This window comes from Furipterus horrens, unplaced genomic scaffold, assembly GCF_987537825.1.
Source record: "Furipterus horrens unplaced genomic scaffold, mFurHor1.1.pri manual_scaffold_4, whole genome shotgun sequence".
Taxonomy (NCBI): Eukaryota; Metazoa; Chordata; class Mammalia; order Chiroptera; family Furipteridae; genus Furipterus; species Furipterus horrens.
This window is the reverse complement of record NW_028327174.1, coordinates 188,563,520-188,581,647: the sequence shown is the minus strand read 5'-3', so window position 1 is coordinate 188,581,647 and position 18,128 is coordinate 188,563,520. Positions and strand designations below refer to the sequence as shown.

The following is an 18,128-nucleotide window of genomic DNA, read 5'->3' as shown; positions in this document are numbered from 1 at the left end:
CAACATTATAACCACCTAAAGTTTAACCTTGTCTTCCTGTCTTTACTCAATAATTTCGCAGCCTCCTTTGACAACTCCCCTGTCCTCTGTTACCTGACTGCCCATACAGGTGAATAGCCATGACATAAATGAAAAAGACAACTCAGCAGAGTAAGAACAGCCTCACAATGCCCTGTATCCTCCAACCTCTGTTTCTACCTAACCCCATTTACTCTTCTGGAGACCCTTGTGTATCAGCACGACAGTGACTCTTGAGTGAATATCAGGAGAGCTTCAAATAGAAGAGACATGAAGTAAAAACTCATTTACAGTTGCAGATAGTCAATAGAGTCAATTAAAGCCCTGGCTGCTTTGGCTCAGTGGATTGAGCGTCGGCCTGCGAGCCAAGTGTCGCCGGTTCGATTCCCAGTCAGGGCACATGACTAGGTTGCACGTCAGGTCCCCAGTTAGGGGTGCGAGTGAGAGGCAACCACACAGTGATGTTTCCCTCCCTCCCTTTTTCCTTTCCCCTCTCTCTAAAAATAAATAAATAAATAAACAAAAAAATAGAGTCCATTAGCAGAAAATGTGAGTAAGCTTGTTGTTTTTCTTTATTTACTTGTAGAAGAGAATTCCTTCAAGAAGATCCAGAACAACTGATTCAGATTCAACTCTGTGTTTCCAAGTCCCCACTTCTGCCTGACAGTGAGACACCCTAGGATCCTAGAACCCGAGAAACATCCGACCCAATCCACCTCCACCATGGGGGCCGTGACTCGGCTCTTGGCGGGCATCTGCCTAGGTTTGCTCGCCCTCACGGCTGAAGGAGGGGTCCTGAAGAAAGTCATTCGGCACAAGCGACAGAGCGGGGTGAACATCACTCTGCCGGAGGAAAATCAGCCGGTGGTGTTCAACCACATCTACAACATCAAGCTGCCTGTAGGGGCCCAGTGCTCTGTGGATCTAGAATCAGCCAGTGGGGAGAAAGAGCTGGGCCCACCCTTTCAGCCCAGTGAGAACTTCCAGGAGCACACGTTAGACAGGGAAAACCAGATCATCTTCACACACCGCATCAACATCCCCCGCCGGGCCTGTGGGTGTGCTGCTGCTCCTGATATCAAGGAACTTCTGAGCAGACTGGAGGAGCTGGAGAACCTGGTGTCTTCCTTGCGGGAGCAGTGCACCATGGGAGCAGGCTGCTGTCTCCAGCCTGCGGAAGGTACGAGCTGGGGATAGGCCCAGCCCCCCCCCCCTGAACAAATGGGAGAAATGATGAGCCTGGCAGAATTTGTCCGTAGTTCCCAAAGTGCGTTCCCGGGCAAACTAGCCTCACCAGATGTTCGTTACAAAGGGATTTTATGGTCAAATAAAGGTAGAGAATGTAACCATCTCTATTCTCATGGCGACAAATGTTTCTCAGATGAATTTGCAGGCCTCTGAAATCTTGCTTCAAAAAACCTATTTTACTTTAATTAATAGTTTCTAAAACTTATTTGACCATAAAATATACACATTCCCTTCCTCAAAACCTATGCACACATTATGGAATTCCTGACCCAAAGATTATACTCTGTAAGGTACCAATATAGCCCCATTCCCCCACTCTACAAATAGGGAAATTAAGAACCAGAAGTAGGATGAGATTCCTGGAGGTTCTGCAGTTAAGTGGCCAAGTTAGGGTTTAAACCACAGTATTTCACACCCTGGTGTTACGGTATTGCAAACTCACAATGCTTCCTATGACAGTAGAAAGTCTGGGAATTGAAATAAAGGCTCCAGCTGAATGGCAGCAATGAGGATGATCACAACTATATTGAGCCCCTTTTATGTACGTGGCACTGTAATTCATTATCTAATTTAATCCTCCCAACAACCCTTGAGGATAAGGTTGAATAGTCCCATTCTACAGATGTAAGAACTGAGACTCAAAGAAGTTATCCAGCTGACACATAGGGTAATAAGAGATTGGAGCTTTAAACATGCCTGTGTGTCTCCAGAACTCACAGTCTTACAGTAATACCTGTCTGCATTCTTCTTAAAGAATGTTACTGCTTTGAAATTGTCTTCATCTCTATTTCCTAAAGTTGATAAAACTGCAGGAGTTTCAACAGCTTTAAATCAGAGATGAAAACATCTATGCCACTCAGAAAAAAATTACCATAAATTACTAACAAATTATTTTAAGAGTAGACCTAATTACCATAAGTGGTGAGTACTAAATATGTGCTCTAGGATTCCAAGGTAGACAGAGAGAGAGCGAGAGAGGGAGAGAGGGAAAGATTTTCTTTATGCATAAATGAGATTATCTTCCACCTCTCAACTCCCTGGCAAAATAGATGGGAGTTATATAATAGAGTGAATTCTAAAAAGTGTGTTAAAATAATTGTCTAGAGAAGTGCTATCCAATAGAAATATAATGTGAGCCATATATTTAACCTGAGATTTTCTAGTAGCCAAATTAAAGGAAAAAAGAAGCAGGTAAGGATAACTTGAATCATCTATTTTATTTCACCCAATAGAACTAAAATATCCATGTTTCATCCTGTAATATGTATAAAAATTATTCATGGATATGTCACATGCTTCTACACTAAGCCTTTAGAATAATGTGTACTTTACACTTATAGGACATCTCAATTTGAATCAGCCACAGTCCAGCTGCTTAATAGCCACATGTGCCCAGTGGCCATACTACACAGCACAGGTGTAGATTCTCCCTTTTCAAAACAACTTTTTTTAAAAAATTGCCTTTCTGCCTGCCATCAGGAAGGGGATAAAACATGTTAATTTCACTGTTTTAGATGCAGAGGAAATGGAGTGAGTTTTATTGCTTCTCCTTAAGTTCCACAGAGATCATGCCAATTACTCCTGTAAGTGGAGCTGAGACAATTAAATAGACTTTAAGGGCTGAAGTCATGTCAGCGGTGACCCGTATTCCTCAGACCCACTCACCACTGCAGCCTCCGGGACAGAGAGGGCAGAAAGATAGAGGCTCATGCGTTTTGTGGGGGCAGAGCCAAATTGCAAGTTGTGCTGACAGAATTAGAAAGCCACTCCTTAGCTGCCTCCTTTCAGTTATGGAAAATGAGAAAGTTTTGGTCACGTAAACCCACATGCCAATGTGAGTCAACCCAAATAAACTCTGAAAGAAAACATCATCATGAGCACAACAGTCAGCTCTCAATGTCCCCTTTTAACTTTGATAGACCCCAGGGAAGTGGTCTATTGGTCCCACTTGACCAATGAAGAAACTAAGCTCCAAAAAGAGTCTAAAGCCCTTCCCATATGCAGCACAGCTATTGGGTCAAAGAATCAGAACTGGGTTCAGTTCAACAATTATTTCTTGGACATCTCTTATGTGCCTGACCTTGGTGAGACACCAAAGTAGCAACATAGTCCTTCATAACACATTCCACAAGGCAGTGATCTGTAACCACTGGGGTCATGGGACTACGTGAAAATGTGGCGAAAACTATGGATCCTGTCCCCAGGGATGGAAACACACAAACACACACATACCTACAGACCTAAGCACACACTGCCTGTCTTTGCATGTAAGTACAAAATTCGGGAAGTTCAAGTTAAGAATTCCTACCATCTGATTTCACACACGAAGCAACTTGTTTTCGAGCCAGATGGGGCCTGAAGGTGCAGCCGTGCTCTGGCTAAATTTGAATCTGGGTTTCGAGGGTCGAAACTGAGAAACTGGGCTGAGAGCTTCTGTTCTCTTTGTTGCAGGCCGCCTGGACACCAGGCCCTTCTGCAGTGGCCATGGGAACTTCAGCACCGAAGGATGTGGCTGTGTTTGTGAACCTGGCTGGAAAGGCCCCAACTGTTCCGAGCCCGAATGTCCGGGCAACTGCCACCTGCAAGGCCAGTGCCTCGATGGGCAGTGCATCTGTGACGAGGGCTTCACCGGGGAGGACTGCAGCCAGCTGGCCTGTCCCAGCGACTGCAATGACCAGGGCAGGTGCATGAATGGGGTCTGCCTCTGTTTTGAAGGCTACTCTGGGGCCGACTGCAGCCAGGAAGTCTGCCCGGTGCCCTGCAGCGAGGAGCACGGCCGGTGCGTGGACGGCCGGTGCGTGTGCCAGGACGGCTTTGCCGGCGACGACTGCAAGGAGCCCCTGTGCCTCCACAACTGCCACAACCGCGGGCGGTGCGTGGAGAACGAGTGTGTGTGCGATGAGGGCTTCACGGGCGACGACTGCAGCGAGCTCATCTGCCCCAACGACTGCTTCGACCGGGGCCGCTGTGTCAACGGCACCTGCTACTGTGAAGAAGGCTTCACGGGCGAGGACTGCGGCCAGCTCACCTGCCCCGAGGCCTGCCACGGCCAGGGCCGGTGCGAGGCGGGGCAGTGCGTGTGCCACGAGGGCTTTGCCGGCGCGGACTGCAGCGAGAAGAGGTGTCCCGCCGACTGTCACAACCACGGCCGCTGCATCGACGGGCAGTGCGAGTGTGACGATGGCTTCACGGGAGCGGACTGCAGTGAGCTCAGATGCCCCAGCGGCTGCAGCGGCCACGGCCACTGCGTCAACGGGCAGTGCGTGTGTGACGAGGGCTATACCGGGGAGGCCTGCAGCCAGCTGCGGTGCCCCGGCGACTGTAACAGCCGGGGCCGCTGCATCAAGGGGAAGTGTGTGTGCGAACAAGGCTTCCAAGGCTACGACTGCAGTGAGATGAGCTGTCCCAACGACTGCCACCAGCACGGCCGCTGCGTGAACGGCATGTGTGTCTGTGACGATGGCTACACGGGGGAAGACTGCCGGGATCTGCGATGCCCCAAGGACTGCAGCCGCCGGGGCCGCTGCGTGGACGGGCGCTGCGTGTGTGAGGACGGCTTCACCGGCCGGGACTGTGCGGAACTCTCCTGTCCCGGTGACTGCCATGGCCAGGGCCGCTGCGTGAACGGGCAGTGTGTGTGCCGTGAAGGCTTCATGGGCAAAGACTGCAAGGAGCGAAGGTGTCCCAGCGACTGTAACGGCCGCGGCCAGTGCGTGGATGGCCAGTGCATCTGTCACGAGGGCTTCACGGGCCTGGACTGTGGGCAGCGCTCCTGCCCCAATGACTGCAGTAACTTAGGGCAGTGCGTGGCAGGCCGCTGCATCTGCAATGAGGGCTACACTGGCGAAGACTGCTCAGAGGGTGAGTACCGGAGCTCAAGCTATCAAGATAAAGGCCAGGATTGACTGTACATCTGGTATGTGTTGGAGGCCTAAGTGGTATATTCACACACACACACACACACACACACACACACACTCTTTGAAGGGGTCCTGATTATTCACCTCTCACAGGGTTACCTATTTGAAGTCTAAGAAGTTCAGAGAGGCCATGGAATTGCTCCAAGGGCACACAGCAAATATATCACAGGGCTGATCTTTGAGTCTACCTAACGCATCTGCACTGAGTTTAACACCTGGTAGCCAGTATGAAGTAGATGACATGATAACCTCCCCTTTGCGAAGCATCAACCTGCTTTCCTACTTCCCACTGACATTGAACCAGTAATACACTAGATCTCTCTATTTGGATGGAAGTAAAGATTCAGCTAAATTGAATGGGCAGTGAGATTATATAAAACAAACTGTTTTAAGTGCACACTCAGCTAAAGACTGACTGCTGATCACTTATGAGGCAGGCCTGTCTCTTAAATCATCTCTTCTGTGCTGTCCTTGATTCCAAGGACTGTGAGCTCCTTAAAGGATCTCTACCCCTGCAGTTAGCACAAGGCATCGTATACAGTAATTGCTCAGTAATCACTGGTTGCGTGAGACCACAACAGAGACTGACAATGTTCATGTTCAGTGAGGGTCTTCTTCATGCTTCTCTCATCCACCCATATTATAATTGTCAGAATGGAGAACTGCCACCTTGATTAAAACTATTGGTAGATAAAAATAAGTACATGGCTGTGTGGTTAATGTGGCCACGGCCCAGAAGCTGGGTGGGAAGAATCCCAGGCTGGCAGGGAGAGATGAGTCCCAAATTTGATGAGATGTTCTAAGCTGGACAAGCTCCTCTACCTCACTCACATCTAGAAAGTGAAACAGTTGGGTCAGATGAGCCCAAAATACCTTCCCAATGCTGAGGATGTGTGACTTGAAGTGCAGAGCAGGGAGCTAAGCTCAGGGTGCTCCCTCCTGCACAGATGGCCTGAATCTGAACTAGGGTCCAGGGAATGGAGAAGTCAGAGGACCCAGGTCACAAAGAACCTCCAGGGCCGCACTGCAGACCTGGAACTTCCTCTTGAAGGCAACAGATGGCCACCAAAGCTTTTAAAGATGGGTCACAGCAAGGGTTTCTTCATGAGTTCTGCATTTTAGAGGATGGAAGCTGGATTTCAGGCCTCTGTGACTGCCAGTGGAAGAGAGAGCTTATTGGGTACATTACCGACCTCAGCTGTCCTTTCTTATTCCCATCAGTGTCTCCTCCTAAAGACCTCATTGTGACTGAAGTGACAGAAGAGACTGTGAACCTGGCCTGGGAGAATGAGATGCGAGTCACAGAGTACCTCGTTGTGTACACACCCACCCATGAGAACGGCCTGGAAATGCAGTTCCGGGTCCCTGGGGACCAGACGTCCACCATGATTCGGGAGTTGGAGCCTGGCGTGGAGTACTTTATCCGAGTGTTCGCTATCCTGGAGAATAAGAAGAGCATTCCTGTCAGTGCAAGGGTGGCCACTTGTGAGTGAGCAGAACTGCCCTCAGCAGCCTCAACTGCCCTCCCTTCTCCCAGTGCATAACTGTTCCATGAGTTATCACCTCAGATTTGCCCCCAAAGCTCCATAGCTGTCCTTTCATATTGATACCAGTTAAGACCCTGGAATCCAGTGAAGCCCACTGAATATTTTCTTAAAGAAACTCCTCATATACTAACTCATTTAACTCACAATAACCCTGTAGGGTAGGAGCTATTGTTAATCCACTTTACAGATGAGGAAACTGAGACTCTGTAGTTGAGCATCTTATCCCAAATCACATAGTTAATAAGTGGCAGAGGTGGGATTTGAACCCTGACAGTCTGGTTGCAGATTTATGCTCTTAACTGCTATATATATATATATTTTTTTAACAGAGGAAACACTTAGGGTTCAAATTATTCCTGTGAGAGTCCAACATCAGCATAATTTTCTTCATACCTGAAAAGCAAGTTGGGCTAGAAAGTGGTCTTTTTTTTTTTTTCTTAATTGTAATAACATTTGCTGCCATGTTAAACTTGTGCTACATGCCAGGAACCATGCCCAGCAGACTACATGCAATATATCACTCAGCCCCAGAAACGTTGCCAAGGGGCAGCCATGCCTATCTCCTTCTCCCAAGTGAAGAAACTGAGGCTTGGGAATTTTGTGCAACTTTCCCAAGTACACAAAATTTGTAATTGAAGAACTTAAATTCTCGCCCAAGTCGGTCTGATTCCAAAGCCTGCATCTATATTAGATTTAACCATACGAAATAACCAAAAATTAATCCTATGGTCTGCCTTACTACTCATTTTCATACTGCCTCACAGTAGACAGCATCCCAGAAGAACCCTTAAATAGAATCCAGCTCAGATGATCAGCCCTTGACTGTGGCAGACCCTTGCGTTCAGGGGAACAGGGCTGTGTTGCATCCACCACACATACTGCATCCTTACCGCCTCTCTGTGCTCTTCCTGACAGACTTGCCTGCACCTGAAGGCCTAAAATTCAAGTCCATCAAGGAGACATCTGTGGAAGTGGAGTGGGATCCTCTGGACATTGCTTTTGAAACGTGGGAGATCATCTTCCGGAATATGGTAGGGAGCACAAAGCAGTGGGCGTGCAAGAGTCTAAAAAACGGTCAAGGGCCCCTGTAGACTTTTATATCAACTCTAGTTCCTTGGCTTTCGGTGAGGGAAAAGGCTCTAATTGGCCCTTGTGTGTTTGCATATACCTTTTAAGTGATTTTAAAAAGTCAATACGCATAGCACTTAGGGCTAAGAGCCTAAACAAACAGAAGTTATCTCTAGGTTTCAAATATTTCTCATGGTCTTGAAAATCTCTACTCAGAGAAAAAGAAGAGAAAAAATGGTCTCTGTCTCAAAATGCCTCTGGGCCTAATGTACATGGGAGGCAGGGAAGTGGGTTCCTGAGTTCAAGCCCAGGCTCTGCCATTAATTAGCTATATGTCTATGAGATAGTCACCGAACTTCAGTAATGCTGGCTTCTTATTCTATCAAAAGAGAGATTAAGCCTATGGCTCCAGAATTGCTTTGGCTCTCACATTCTGTCACTTGACTCGAGTGTCAAAGGGGTAAGTAGGGAATTTTATGAGAGAAACACACTTGAGAAATGTCTTTATTTTTCCTGTATCCTCAGCATTTACCAAATTGATCAGATGCCTAATAAGTGCTTAGTGAACAGAAAAAAAGAATAAAAGAGGAATGAATGTGAAATGAATAAATTGCATAAATGAAAAGGTTGGCACCTTTTATAGGTCTTACCAAGGTGCCTCTATCTTTCAGAATAAAGAAGATGAGGAAGAGATTACCAAAAGCCTGAGGAGGCCAGAAACGACGTACCGGCAAACGGGCCTGGCTCCTGGACAAGCATATGAGATATCTCTGCACATCGTGAAAAACAATACTCGGGGCCCAGGCCTGAAGAGGGTAACAACCACCCGTGAGTATCCTCTTTAATATCACCGACATCATGAGGAAACTGATTGTAACTCATAGCATTATTGGTTAATAACATGCCCTCTTATATAGCAACTGTATCAATGAGCTTTTGCTATGTAAAAACCAAGCCCAAATCTTAGTGGCTTAAAACGATGATTCTACACACTGATGATTTGGGGTTGGGCTCAACTGGACAGTTTTTATGTTCTTGCCTGTGCTCACTTATGCATCAGTGTGGGCTGGGGGTGCTGGCTGATCCAGGATGGCCTCATCCAAGATGATGCTTTTCTGCTCTACTGGTCTCTCAGCCTCTAGGATGCTACCCTGGCCCTGCTCTGACAGTAGCTAACCAGGTTGAAAACTGTCACTAATATTACTTCTGCCAAAGTAAATCTCAAGGCCAGCCCTGATTAAAGGGATAGGGAAACAGGTCCATCTCTCGAGGAGTGGAGCTTCAACATGACATTTCAAAGTGACCAAGATATGGGAAATTTAGACCATTGCAAGCAATCTAGCACATCATCTACTTTAATATTAGCACCAGTCCTATGAAAGAGGTAGGGCAAATATGTTTTTATTTTTCAAGAATGGAAACTGAGGCTTAGGGAAACTAAATTCATTTAACCAAGACCACATGGTTGATACTGTCAGGACCACAATTTTAAGCCAGGGTCTCTTTTTATTACTTAAACCCCATTACCACTAGCGTTGACTAGCTCTGGTTTACGTAGAATGTTAATTAACTCCATTGTCTTCAACAGGAATCTAAATAAAATGTCACTCAGTACTAATGATGTCAGAACTTCTTGGGGGTAGAATAGGATTTGACACTGCTAGATCACTTGATGGGGGGGAAAAATCCAAATTTGGGGTGGTTCTACCAGAAAGCAAAGTTTTAATAAATAAGTAAGTAAATAAATAAATAAATAAAATTATTTTATTGTCATTTGATAAAGCCTGTTTATCTTTTTTAAAATAGCATATGTGCCAACTGCTTAAGGAATTGACTCTTCTTGGCAGTGGCTTGTTGGAAAGTTAAATATGTTGACTAATGAGAAGAAAGGACATCTTCCATTTAAATATTTGCATAAGTTGCTTAGCTCAGAGCCAATTCATAAGATTGTCTCCTTTATAAGCAAGTGTTTCCATCCTTCTGACAACATCCCTCTGTGGTAGGTAGAAGACAGGCACCAACAGGAATAAAAATCATTAGATTGTCCAAAAAGCATAAAAAAAATCAAGTAAATGCTTATTTGCTATAGATAAGACACATTGAGATTACAAAAGACATTTCTTTCATCAGCCCTTTCTCTTTGTAATCTAAATGTGGGGATTGGCTGCTTTGTTTTCTTCTTACTGCAGGACAAACATCCTGACATTTGATGTTGCGTAATCACATAAATATCAACATTGAGAGACGGATATTTACCTGTTCACTTTGCCGCTACCTGAACTTTTTCTTTTGTTTAAAGAACCTTAAAGTTTTGGTGCCAAATCATTTTTAATTCTTTTCTTCTGATCTTTATAGAGGTTGTATTACAACCATCTGGGGCAAAGTAATGTTTCTGAGAGGCCTTCGCATTCAGAGGAGAAAAAGCATGGGCTTTGGACCCAAACAGTCCTGAGTTTGAATTCCAGCTTCTCTGCTGCCCGTGACCCTGAGCAGGCTCACTTCTTTAAACCTCTGACCCACAATCTGGAAAATGGGTTCATAGTATCCTCCTTGTGGAGTTGTTATGAGAGTTAAGACATAAATGACAAAGCACAGGGCAATGTTAGTCTTCTTTCTTGAAGTGTCCCAAATCTAGGGAGAGATCAGTGTCCTTGGCTGAGCCCCAACTTCTTTAACAAAAGAGCTGCTAAGGTAGGTACAGGTATGGTGAGGGGCTTGCTAGCCCCTATAATAACACAGGACAGGCAGCTTCACTATTGAATTAGAGCATCATTTTCGGTGTGCGTTTTATGGGTTCATTATCTGCGAGCTGAGACTATAGTATCAACACCTGGAACTCAAGACTGTAGGTTTCTCACAAGCAGCTATGAATTAGTCCTTCTTCTCATCCCCTTTATAAAACCAAGCTCCTTTCAGCTGATATTGTTTCCTCAACCAATACTGAAAACACAAAGTTAACTACTTTTTAAAAATGAAGAAAGAAGGAAATATGGGCTAAATGCCTAGCAAGTCTTCATTTTAGGCATTTACTGAATGCCTGGAATATTTTAGTGTTTGCATTAAAACTGTTTATGTAATTTAAAAAAATAGACTTGAGACATAAATGACGGAGCCTGACTCTATGCTGGGAATTAAGAAAAACCAAAGTCCCTTTGTCTGAATGAATGAATGACCCGATCTAAATTGAATGATAAGTACACTTTGAATAAACTATATAGAAACCTGTTACAGAACAGTAAGAAATTTACAATATTAGAATATTCTTTTTAATTGTGGTAAGAACACTTAGTATGAGATTTACCCTCTAGACAAGTTTTTAAGTATATAATACAGTATTGTTAATTATAGGGGCAATATTGTACAGCAAATCTCTAGAACTTATCACCTTGATTAACTGAAACTTTTTACACTTTGGGGAGGGACTATGTGTTTACCTGATTGCAAAAAGAAGTCAACGAAGGCTTCTTACTAGGAAGTGACCTATAAATGAGATTCTGAAGGATGAGTAGGAGATTTTGAGATGGAGGACAGGCAGTCGTGGGAGGAAGAAACAAAGGAACAGGCCAGGGAAGGGAGAAACAGCATGGATTGCTCTCAGGGCCTTCAGCAGCCTGCTGTCAGAACTCCAGAACCAAAGGGTGGATAGGGCAGGAGGTACGTAACTGGGCAGGAGGGAGGCTGAGGTGAGGAGACAAAGATAGGCAGCCAAGACTTTCTTTCCTGAATCCTTCTCATCAAAAATGACTCCATATGCTGTCCAGACAGTCGCCTCACTTTTTGGTGCCACAGTTCTAATGGAGAAATTATCAGCCAACCAGAGAGTTTTGCCTACTTAGAAAAACAGAAGGGACTAAGTCAATTTTTTTTTAAAGAAGTAGCTCCTTATCTTGTTTCTTCCACTTATTTTTATGAAAACAGTAATGCTAATACTAACAGAGTACCAGTCACCTATGACGTAGCTGCCGTGTCTATCCCAGGCTCCCTGCCGGATGCTTTGCAAGCATTGTCTACTTTGAGAAAAACAGCAAACCCTACCAGGTTACAGCCATCGTCCCTGCTTATAGCTTGTCTAACAGGAAACTGAGGCTCAGAAAGATAAAGGAAGGTCGAGTGGCCAATATACCTGCCTGTACAGAGGTGGATGGAGATGCCGCCTGTCTCTGCTCAGCCCTGGCACCACTGCCGATCTCTGAAAAAGCTCTGTCCTCTGCCCATCACAGGCTTGGACGCACCCAGCCAGATCGAGGTGAAAGACATCACAGACACCACAGCACTAGTCACCTGGTCCAAGCCTCTGGCCGAGATCGATGGCATTGAGCTCTCCTACGGGATCAAAGATGTGCCAGGCGACCGCACCACCATCGATCTCACGCCCGATGAGAACCAGTACTCCATCGGGAACCTGAAGCCCGACACAGAGTATGAGGTGTCCCTCACCTCCCGCAGGGTCGACATGTCCAGCAACCCTGCCAAAGAGACCTTCACAACAGGTAAGGAGACTTCCAGACCACTCTGTGCTGGGAGTTCTTCCAGGCTCCTTTTATAGCAGGAAAGTAGAAAGGGAATTTTTATCCCTTTAAATTTTATTTTCAAATATTTTACTGGTTGGTTGATTAATTTTTCAAAAGAAAAATATCTAAAATAACCTTTCAAAGCAATACACACACACACACACACACACACACATTTGCATGCACAGAAGGTGCTGGTCTGACATTCTCAGACAAACGTTCTAGTAAAAAATTTTAACGGAATTTTTAATAATAAAATATAGTATATGGAAAACATAAATGACAAAGATGCCTCCTAACCTCTTAGCCTATGACTTTTTTTTTTAAACATACCAAAGTGTCAATCAGTCTTTCGGTACATGTTTTTTCAGAATTCAGTAAGCACTATATGAATTATTAGAAATACATTGATAAATTCAACAGACCAGTTCTTACACTCATAGAGCTTATTTGTAAGTTTCTGCATAGATTTTTTAAGCACAAAATCTGAGGAAAACATGAATGACTAAAGTATCACACACATTAATAATGGGGAAAGGTGCCAAGTATGTAGTGTTTGTTTGAATTTGTGCATCAGCTATTGAGATGTGAGCGGGGGCGATTTTGTCATTTTTCTCCAATGGTGAGAATCTTTCATATCCCAGCTTGAATTGTTAAGACTCCCACTCTCCTGGCACCTGGTGTTTTCAATACAAATGTCCCTTCCTCTCCCACACAGGGCTGGACGCTCCCAGGAATATCCGCCGCGTCTCCCAGACAGACAGTAGCATCACCCTGGAGTGGAAGAATGGCAAGGCAGCCGTCGACAGTTACAGAATTAAGTACGCACCCATCTCTGGAGGTGACCACGCTGAGGTCGAAGTCCCGAGGAGCCAACAAGCCACAACCAAGACCACTCTCACGGGTGAGCTCTGCATCCCGGACCTGGCCGGCCCCAGGACATGGCCCCATGTTGCAACCCTCCAGAGAGAGAAAACAGTACAGTTCCCAGCACTTGCTCTCCCTTAGATGTCAGTGAGTCAGTCTGTAGATTCTTCCAAACACTGAAAAATCATAGCCTCCGGGGAAGCAGGGGCATTTTTATAATCCTCTGAAAGTCTTTCCTATTTGGAGGTTGAATTTAAACCTGTACGTTCTCTCTTAGGACTGAGGCCAGGAACTGAATATGGGATTGGCGTGTCTGCTGTGAAGGGGGACACAGAAAGCAATCCGGCCACCATCAACGCAGCCACAGGTGAGGCGCACCTGGACTCCCACCTGCCCTGGGCTGGCAGTAACAGACACAGAGCTCAGGAGTCAGGAAACCTGCTTTAAAAGAAAGTGGATGCCCCAGCGAGAAAGGAACCCCTAGGGTCATCTAGCCTGGATGTCTCATTCAGAAGTAACATGAGTACACCACACCAAAATGACGCTGACACTGCTGTCTCAGTACAGGAAAGGGAGCCGTGGATTTCTTTGTAGGAAACATTGGAACCAGACTTTATAAGAAATCTAGAAACTTCTTAAAGTTTGTAACTTGTTCTTTTTTTTTTTTTTTTTTTAATACCATTGACTAATCAAAACACATCTGCAGGGTTTCTCTTAGAACACACCTGACTTATATTACATACCTTGATCATACAAATTTGAAGTGGCTTGAGCATAGGTTAAGTCAGAATTTGCTCTTAGCCATTGCATCCTGAGACTCTAACTTGTGGGTGAGGATGGTGAGTGGTTAACTGATTTGAAGTCATTGCTTCTTTCTTCAAGGGTTTTCTTTTCTCTATAAAATCTGTAAAAAAAGAAAACACTTTCCTCTATCTCTCCATCAGCCTCCTCCTGACCTCACCCTCCACCCCCACAGATAACAGTGAAGAAAAGGGAACTTCCTAATTATCCAGGAGCCAATGCTGAGCACTTATACATTATTTTTGATGTTTTTATTTTAAGGTAATTGTAGATTCACATGCTGTTTAAATAATACAGAGAGACCCTCTGAACCCCTCCTCCAGCTTCCCCCAGTGGTAACAATTGTTTAATTATAGAACAATATCACAACCAAGAAACTGACATTGACACAGTCTGTCAGTTTTATTCAGACGTCACCAGTCTTGCATGCACTCATCTGTGAGTGTGTGTTTAGTTCTATGCCATTTTATCACATGTAGATTTTTGAATGCCTCACTGCAGTCAAGACAGAATAGTTCCATCACTGGGATCTCTCTTCCTTTTTTACAGCCATGACACCTCCCTCCCTGTCCCTTACCCTTGGCAATCATTAATCTGTCCTTCATCTCTATAATTTTTTCATTTCAAGAATGTTACATAAAAGGAATCCTATAGTAGGCAACTTTTAGAGATTGGCTTTTTCACTTAACACAATTCTCTTGAGATCCACCCCAATTGTTTCTTGTATCAATAGTCAGTCCCTTATAAATGCTTTCTTTTTTTTTTTTTTTTCAGATTTAATGTGTTTTATTGATTAAAATATTACATTTGTGCCAATTTCCCTTCCCTCTGCTCCCCTCCACCCGGTGGCCCCCCTCCCTCCAGTTGTCCCCCCCTTTTAGATTATGTCCATTAGTTGTGCATACAGTTCCTCCCAACCTCTCTCCGTCTATTCCATTCCCTCCTACCATGATCCCCAATTCCTATATCATCTCCCTCCCTCTCCCCACTCCCCCTCCCTGTTGACCTCCCCCCAATATGCTTCCCGTACCCACAGTTCCTTTTCCACTCTCGTTGCCTGTTTAGTTTGCCTTTGTTTCAATTCCCTAGCTTCTGTTTTTTAAACCAGTCCCTTTAACATCTCATATAACAGTGGTTTGGATCTAATGAACTCTTTCAGTTTTATTTTGTCCTGGAAACACTTTCTCTGTCCTTCTATTTTGAATGACAGTTTCGCTGGATAGAGTATTCGTGGTTGTAGGTTTTGGATTTTCATTACTTTGAATATTTCTTGCCAGTCCCTTCTTGTCTGTAGGGTCTCCCTTGAGAAGTCTGCTGATAGTCTAATTGGGACCCCTTTGTACATAATTCTTTTCTTCTCTCTTGCTGCTTTTAAGATTCTCTCTTTATCTTTAATTTTTGACATTTTGATTATAATGTGTCTTGGAGTGGTTCTCCCTGGGTCCAGTCTCTTGGGAACTCTCCTTGCTTCCTGGACCTGCAAGTCTATTCCCTTCCCCAAGTCTGGGAAGTTCTCCTTTATTATATTTTCACTCAATTTTTCAAGTTCTAGTTCATCTTCCTCACTCTCTGGCAAACCAATGATTCTTATGTTGGGCCTTTTATAGCTGTCCCAGAGGTTTCTGATCCTCTCATTGTTGCTTCCCATTTCCTCTCTCTGCATTGGTTGACTGCTTGTTCCTTCTCCATATTCCAGTTTGTTGAAATGAACTCTGGATTTTTTTTCCTCACTATCTGTCTCGTATGTGGTTTTGTTCCTTTCGTTATGAATGTTTTTCGCTTCTTTCATATCTTTTCCCTGCTCTTTTGTGAATTCTGTAAGCCACCTGATAACAATGGCCCAGAACTGAGCCTCTGACAGGTTTCTTATCTGTTCATCTTGTCAGGTTCTCTATCTGTTGTCTGGTGAGCTGTGTCACCGGGATTTCTATAGTTGTCTGCCGCATTTTGACAGATGCGTTTTGTTTTCTTGGGCCGGCTGTCGGGGGCAGTGCCTGTGTACTCGTAATGACCCAGCGACCGGCGCCGTTTGGCGTCACAATTCAGCGACCGGCGCCTGTCTGCGACCTATTTCGCAGCCCTGTGGTGCTTTCTTTGGGGGCAGGGGTCCAAGGTGGATTCACACAGTTATTCAGCTAGGAGACCGGGATCCGTCCTCCCGCCCCCCTGGGCCTCACTGTTCAAGGCGATGCGGTGGCTGTTTTCCCCAGTGCTGGGGTCGCGCACTGCCAGGGGCTTGACTGCCTCCGGGCTTTTTCGCCGCCCCGCCGCTGACCGCAAACAGCGCTGCCCTCTTTAACTCTTACCTGCCCAAATGGCACCGCTGGTTTATAACTTCATATGTTGGGCTTCCGTGTAGTTTTATTTTCTGGAATTTCTAGTTATCCTTTGTTTTGAAGTAGTTGTATTCCTCTCTAGTTGTAGAGGGAGACCTAGCGTGTCCGTCTAAGCCTCCATCTTGGCCGGAAGTCCTAAATGCTTTCAACTGAGTAGCATTTCCTGGTGTGCGCATACCACGATATTCTGTGCAGTCTTCCATAAATCTGACGAGGTCATGCACAGCGGCCTTTACAAATGTGGAAACTGAGACCCAGTTACGTGAGTCTCCTGGAGCTGCCCAACCACTCTACAGGGACCGGGGGCTGCAGCCCAGAGGCAGCTGACGTTCAGCCCCGGAAGCAGCCTGAAGAAGGTTCACCTCTGTGTCTTCCTCCCAGATATGGATGCACCCAAAGACCTTCGGGTTTCTGAGACAACGGAGACCACCCTGAGCCTGCTCTGGAAGTCACCGTTGGCCAAGTTTGACCATTACCGCCTCAACTACAGCCTTCCCTCAGGCCAACCCATGGAGGTGCAGCTCCCCAGAGACACCATATCCTACGTCCTGAGAGGCCTGGAGCCTGGGCAGGAGCACACCATCCTCCTGAGAGCAGAGAAGGGCAGGCACAGGAGCAAGGCCGCGCGGGTAAAGGCATCCACAGGTGAGGTCAGCCCCTGAGCTCCCTGCAGACACCCTGTTGACCGTGAGGTTTGCAGACCCAGCAGCCAGGACGTCTTCACACAAGATCACCAGATGTGAAGTCCTGCTACTTTCTCTACTCGCAAAGCCTCTGCATGCCACTTATCTTTTCCTTTTGTCCACTGATTCAGCCAAGTTCCCTTGCTGGGTGAGCAATAGCGGTTTTCAGCTATTTCTTCCTAGGAGAACTTAAAGCATCAGGATGTGTGCTTGTCTTTGCTTCTTTCTTTTACTTAATTTTGTACATTATACAGCCTTTCAAATTGTTTCTTGTCCCTCTCCCCCTTTAGCCTAACAATTAATTTACTTTTCATTTTATTTCTTTTCAAGATGACCAGGATGTTGATGATAGTTCTTTGGTTATTTCTCATTAAATGTTTCTATTCCAGGTCTTTTGCTTTCCTCTGTGTTTACCTGCAAATTTGCATATGGTCGTTGGAGCCCTCCAAAGTGCCCTTCTCTTTTCTCTTAGTCATGAAGAGGTGAAATTTGTCTTCCCATGGCAGCTAATCTGACCTTCAGTGCCCCTTCTGGCCCAATCATTCTGTACACCGTACCTGCTGCCACATTTCCTCAGTGGCTAAAACGAAAAATCAATCAATCAATCGGTTCTTCCTATATGAAAAATATGCACATATAACTTTGGCCCCCAAATATGAAAGATGTATAGTTAGAAAACGTTAATTCTTCAGGGTTTGACAAGTAATAGTCTGTAGTTTCAATTTAATTATTATTGAGAACCCACTGAATACATTGTATAGTGCTGATATTTGAGGGACAAGTGAGTCATGAACTTGGCATTGTCATTTTGACTCATGTGCTCCTGCTCACAGATCCTGAGGAAGGCTAGATATTCAGAATGTTCGACGCAACTCAATCAAGGAAAGGGAGTGATTGGGGGAATCAGGAGCAACCAGAGAAAGTGTCATGGCAGAGGGCTTGCTCCAGCTGACTCTCCATAAACAGAAAAGAGGTTGCAATGGTGGACAAATTTGGAAATGCCTTGGAGTGTTTGTCATTTATAAGTACCTTCACCAGCTTATTCTATAAATCTCAAATAATAGTCACTGAAGCAAGATAAAAGTTGGTTTCCTCTCTCATAAAGTAAGTATGAAGTTAGGTGATTCAT

At 45.1% G+C, this 18,128-nt stretch overlaps 1 protein-coding gene across 4 annotated transcripts in view; it reads left to right on the top strand.

The window, feature by feature from the left end:
- The first annotated feature begins 608 nt into the window (after positions 1-608).
- The window catches only part of TNC (tenascin C), a 61,818-nt gene continuing 44,298 nt past the window's right edge, over positions 609-18,128 (top strand). For all 4 annotated transcript variants that reach the window (XM_090274632.1, XM_090274631.1, XM_090274630.1 and 1 more), the window contains exons 1-9: positions 609-1,198; positions 3,718-5,127; positions 6,408-6,671; positions 7,649-7,764; positions 8,473-8,629; positions 12,022-12,291; positions 13,031-13,216; positions 13,457-13,546; positions 16,698-16,961. In XM_090274632.1, coding sequence (XP_090130758.1) covers positions 742-1,198; positions 3,718-5,127; positions 6,408-6,671; positions 7,649-7,764; positions 8,473-8,629; positions 12,022-12,291; positions 13,031-13,216; positions 13,457-13,546; positions 16,698-16,961 — 3,214 coding nt within the window. In that variant the 5' untranslated portion in view covers positions 609-741. The remainder of the gene's footprint in view (positions 1,199-3,717; positions 5,128-6,407; positions 6,672-7,648; positions 7,765-8,472; positions 8,630-12,021; positions 12,292-13,030; positions 13,217-13,456; positions 13,547-16,697; positions 16,962-18,128) is intronic.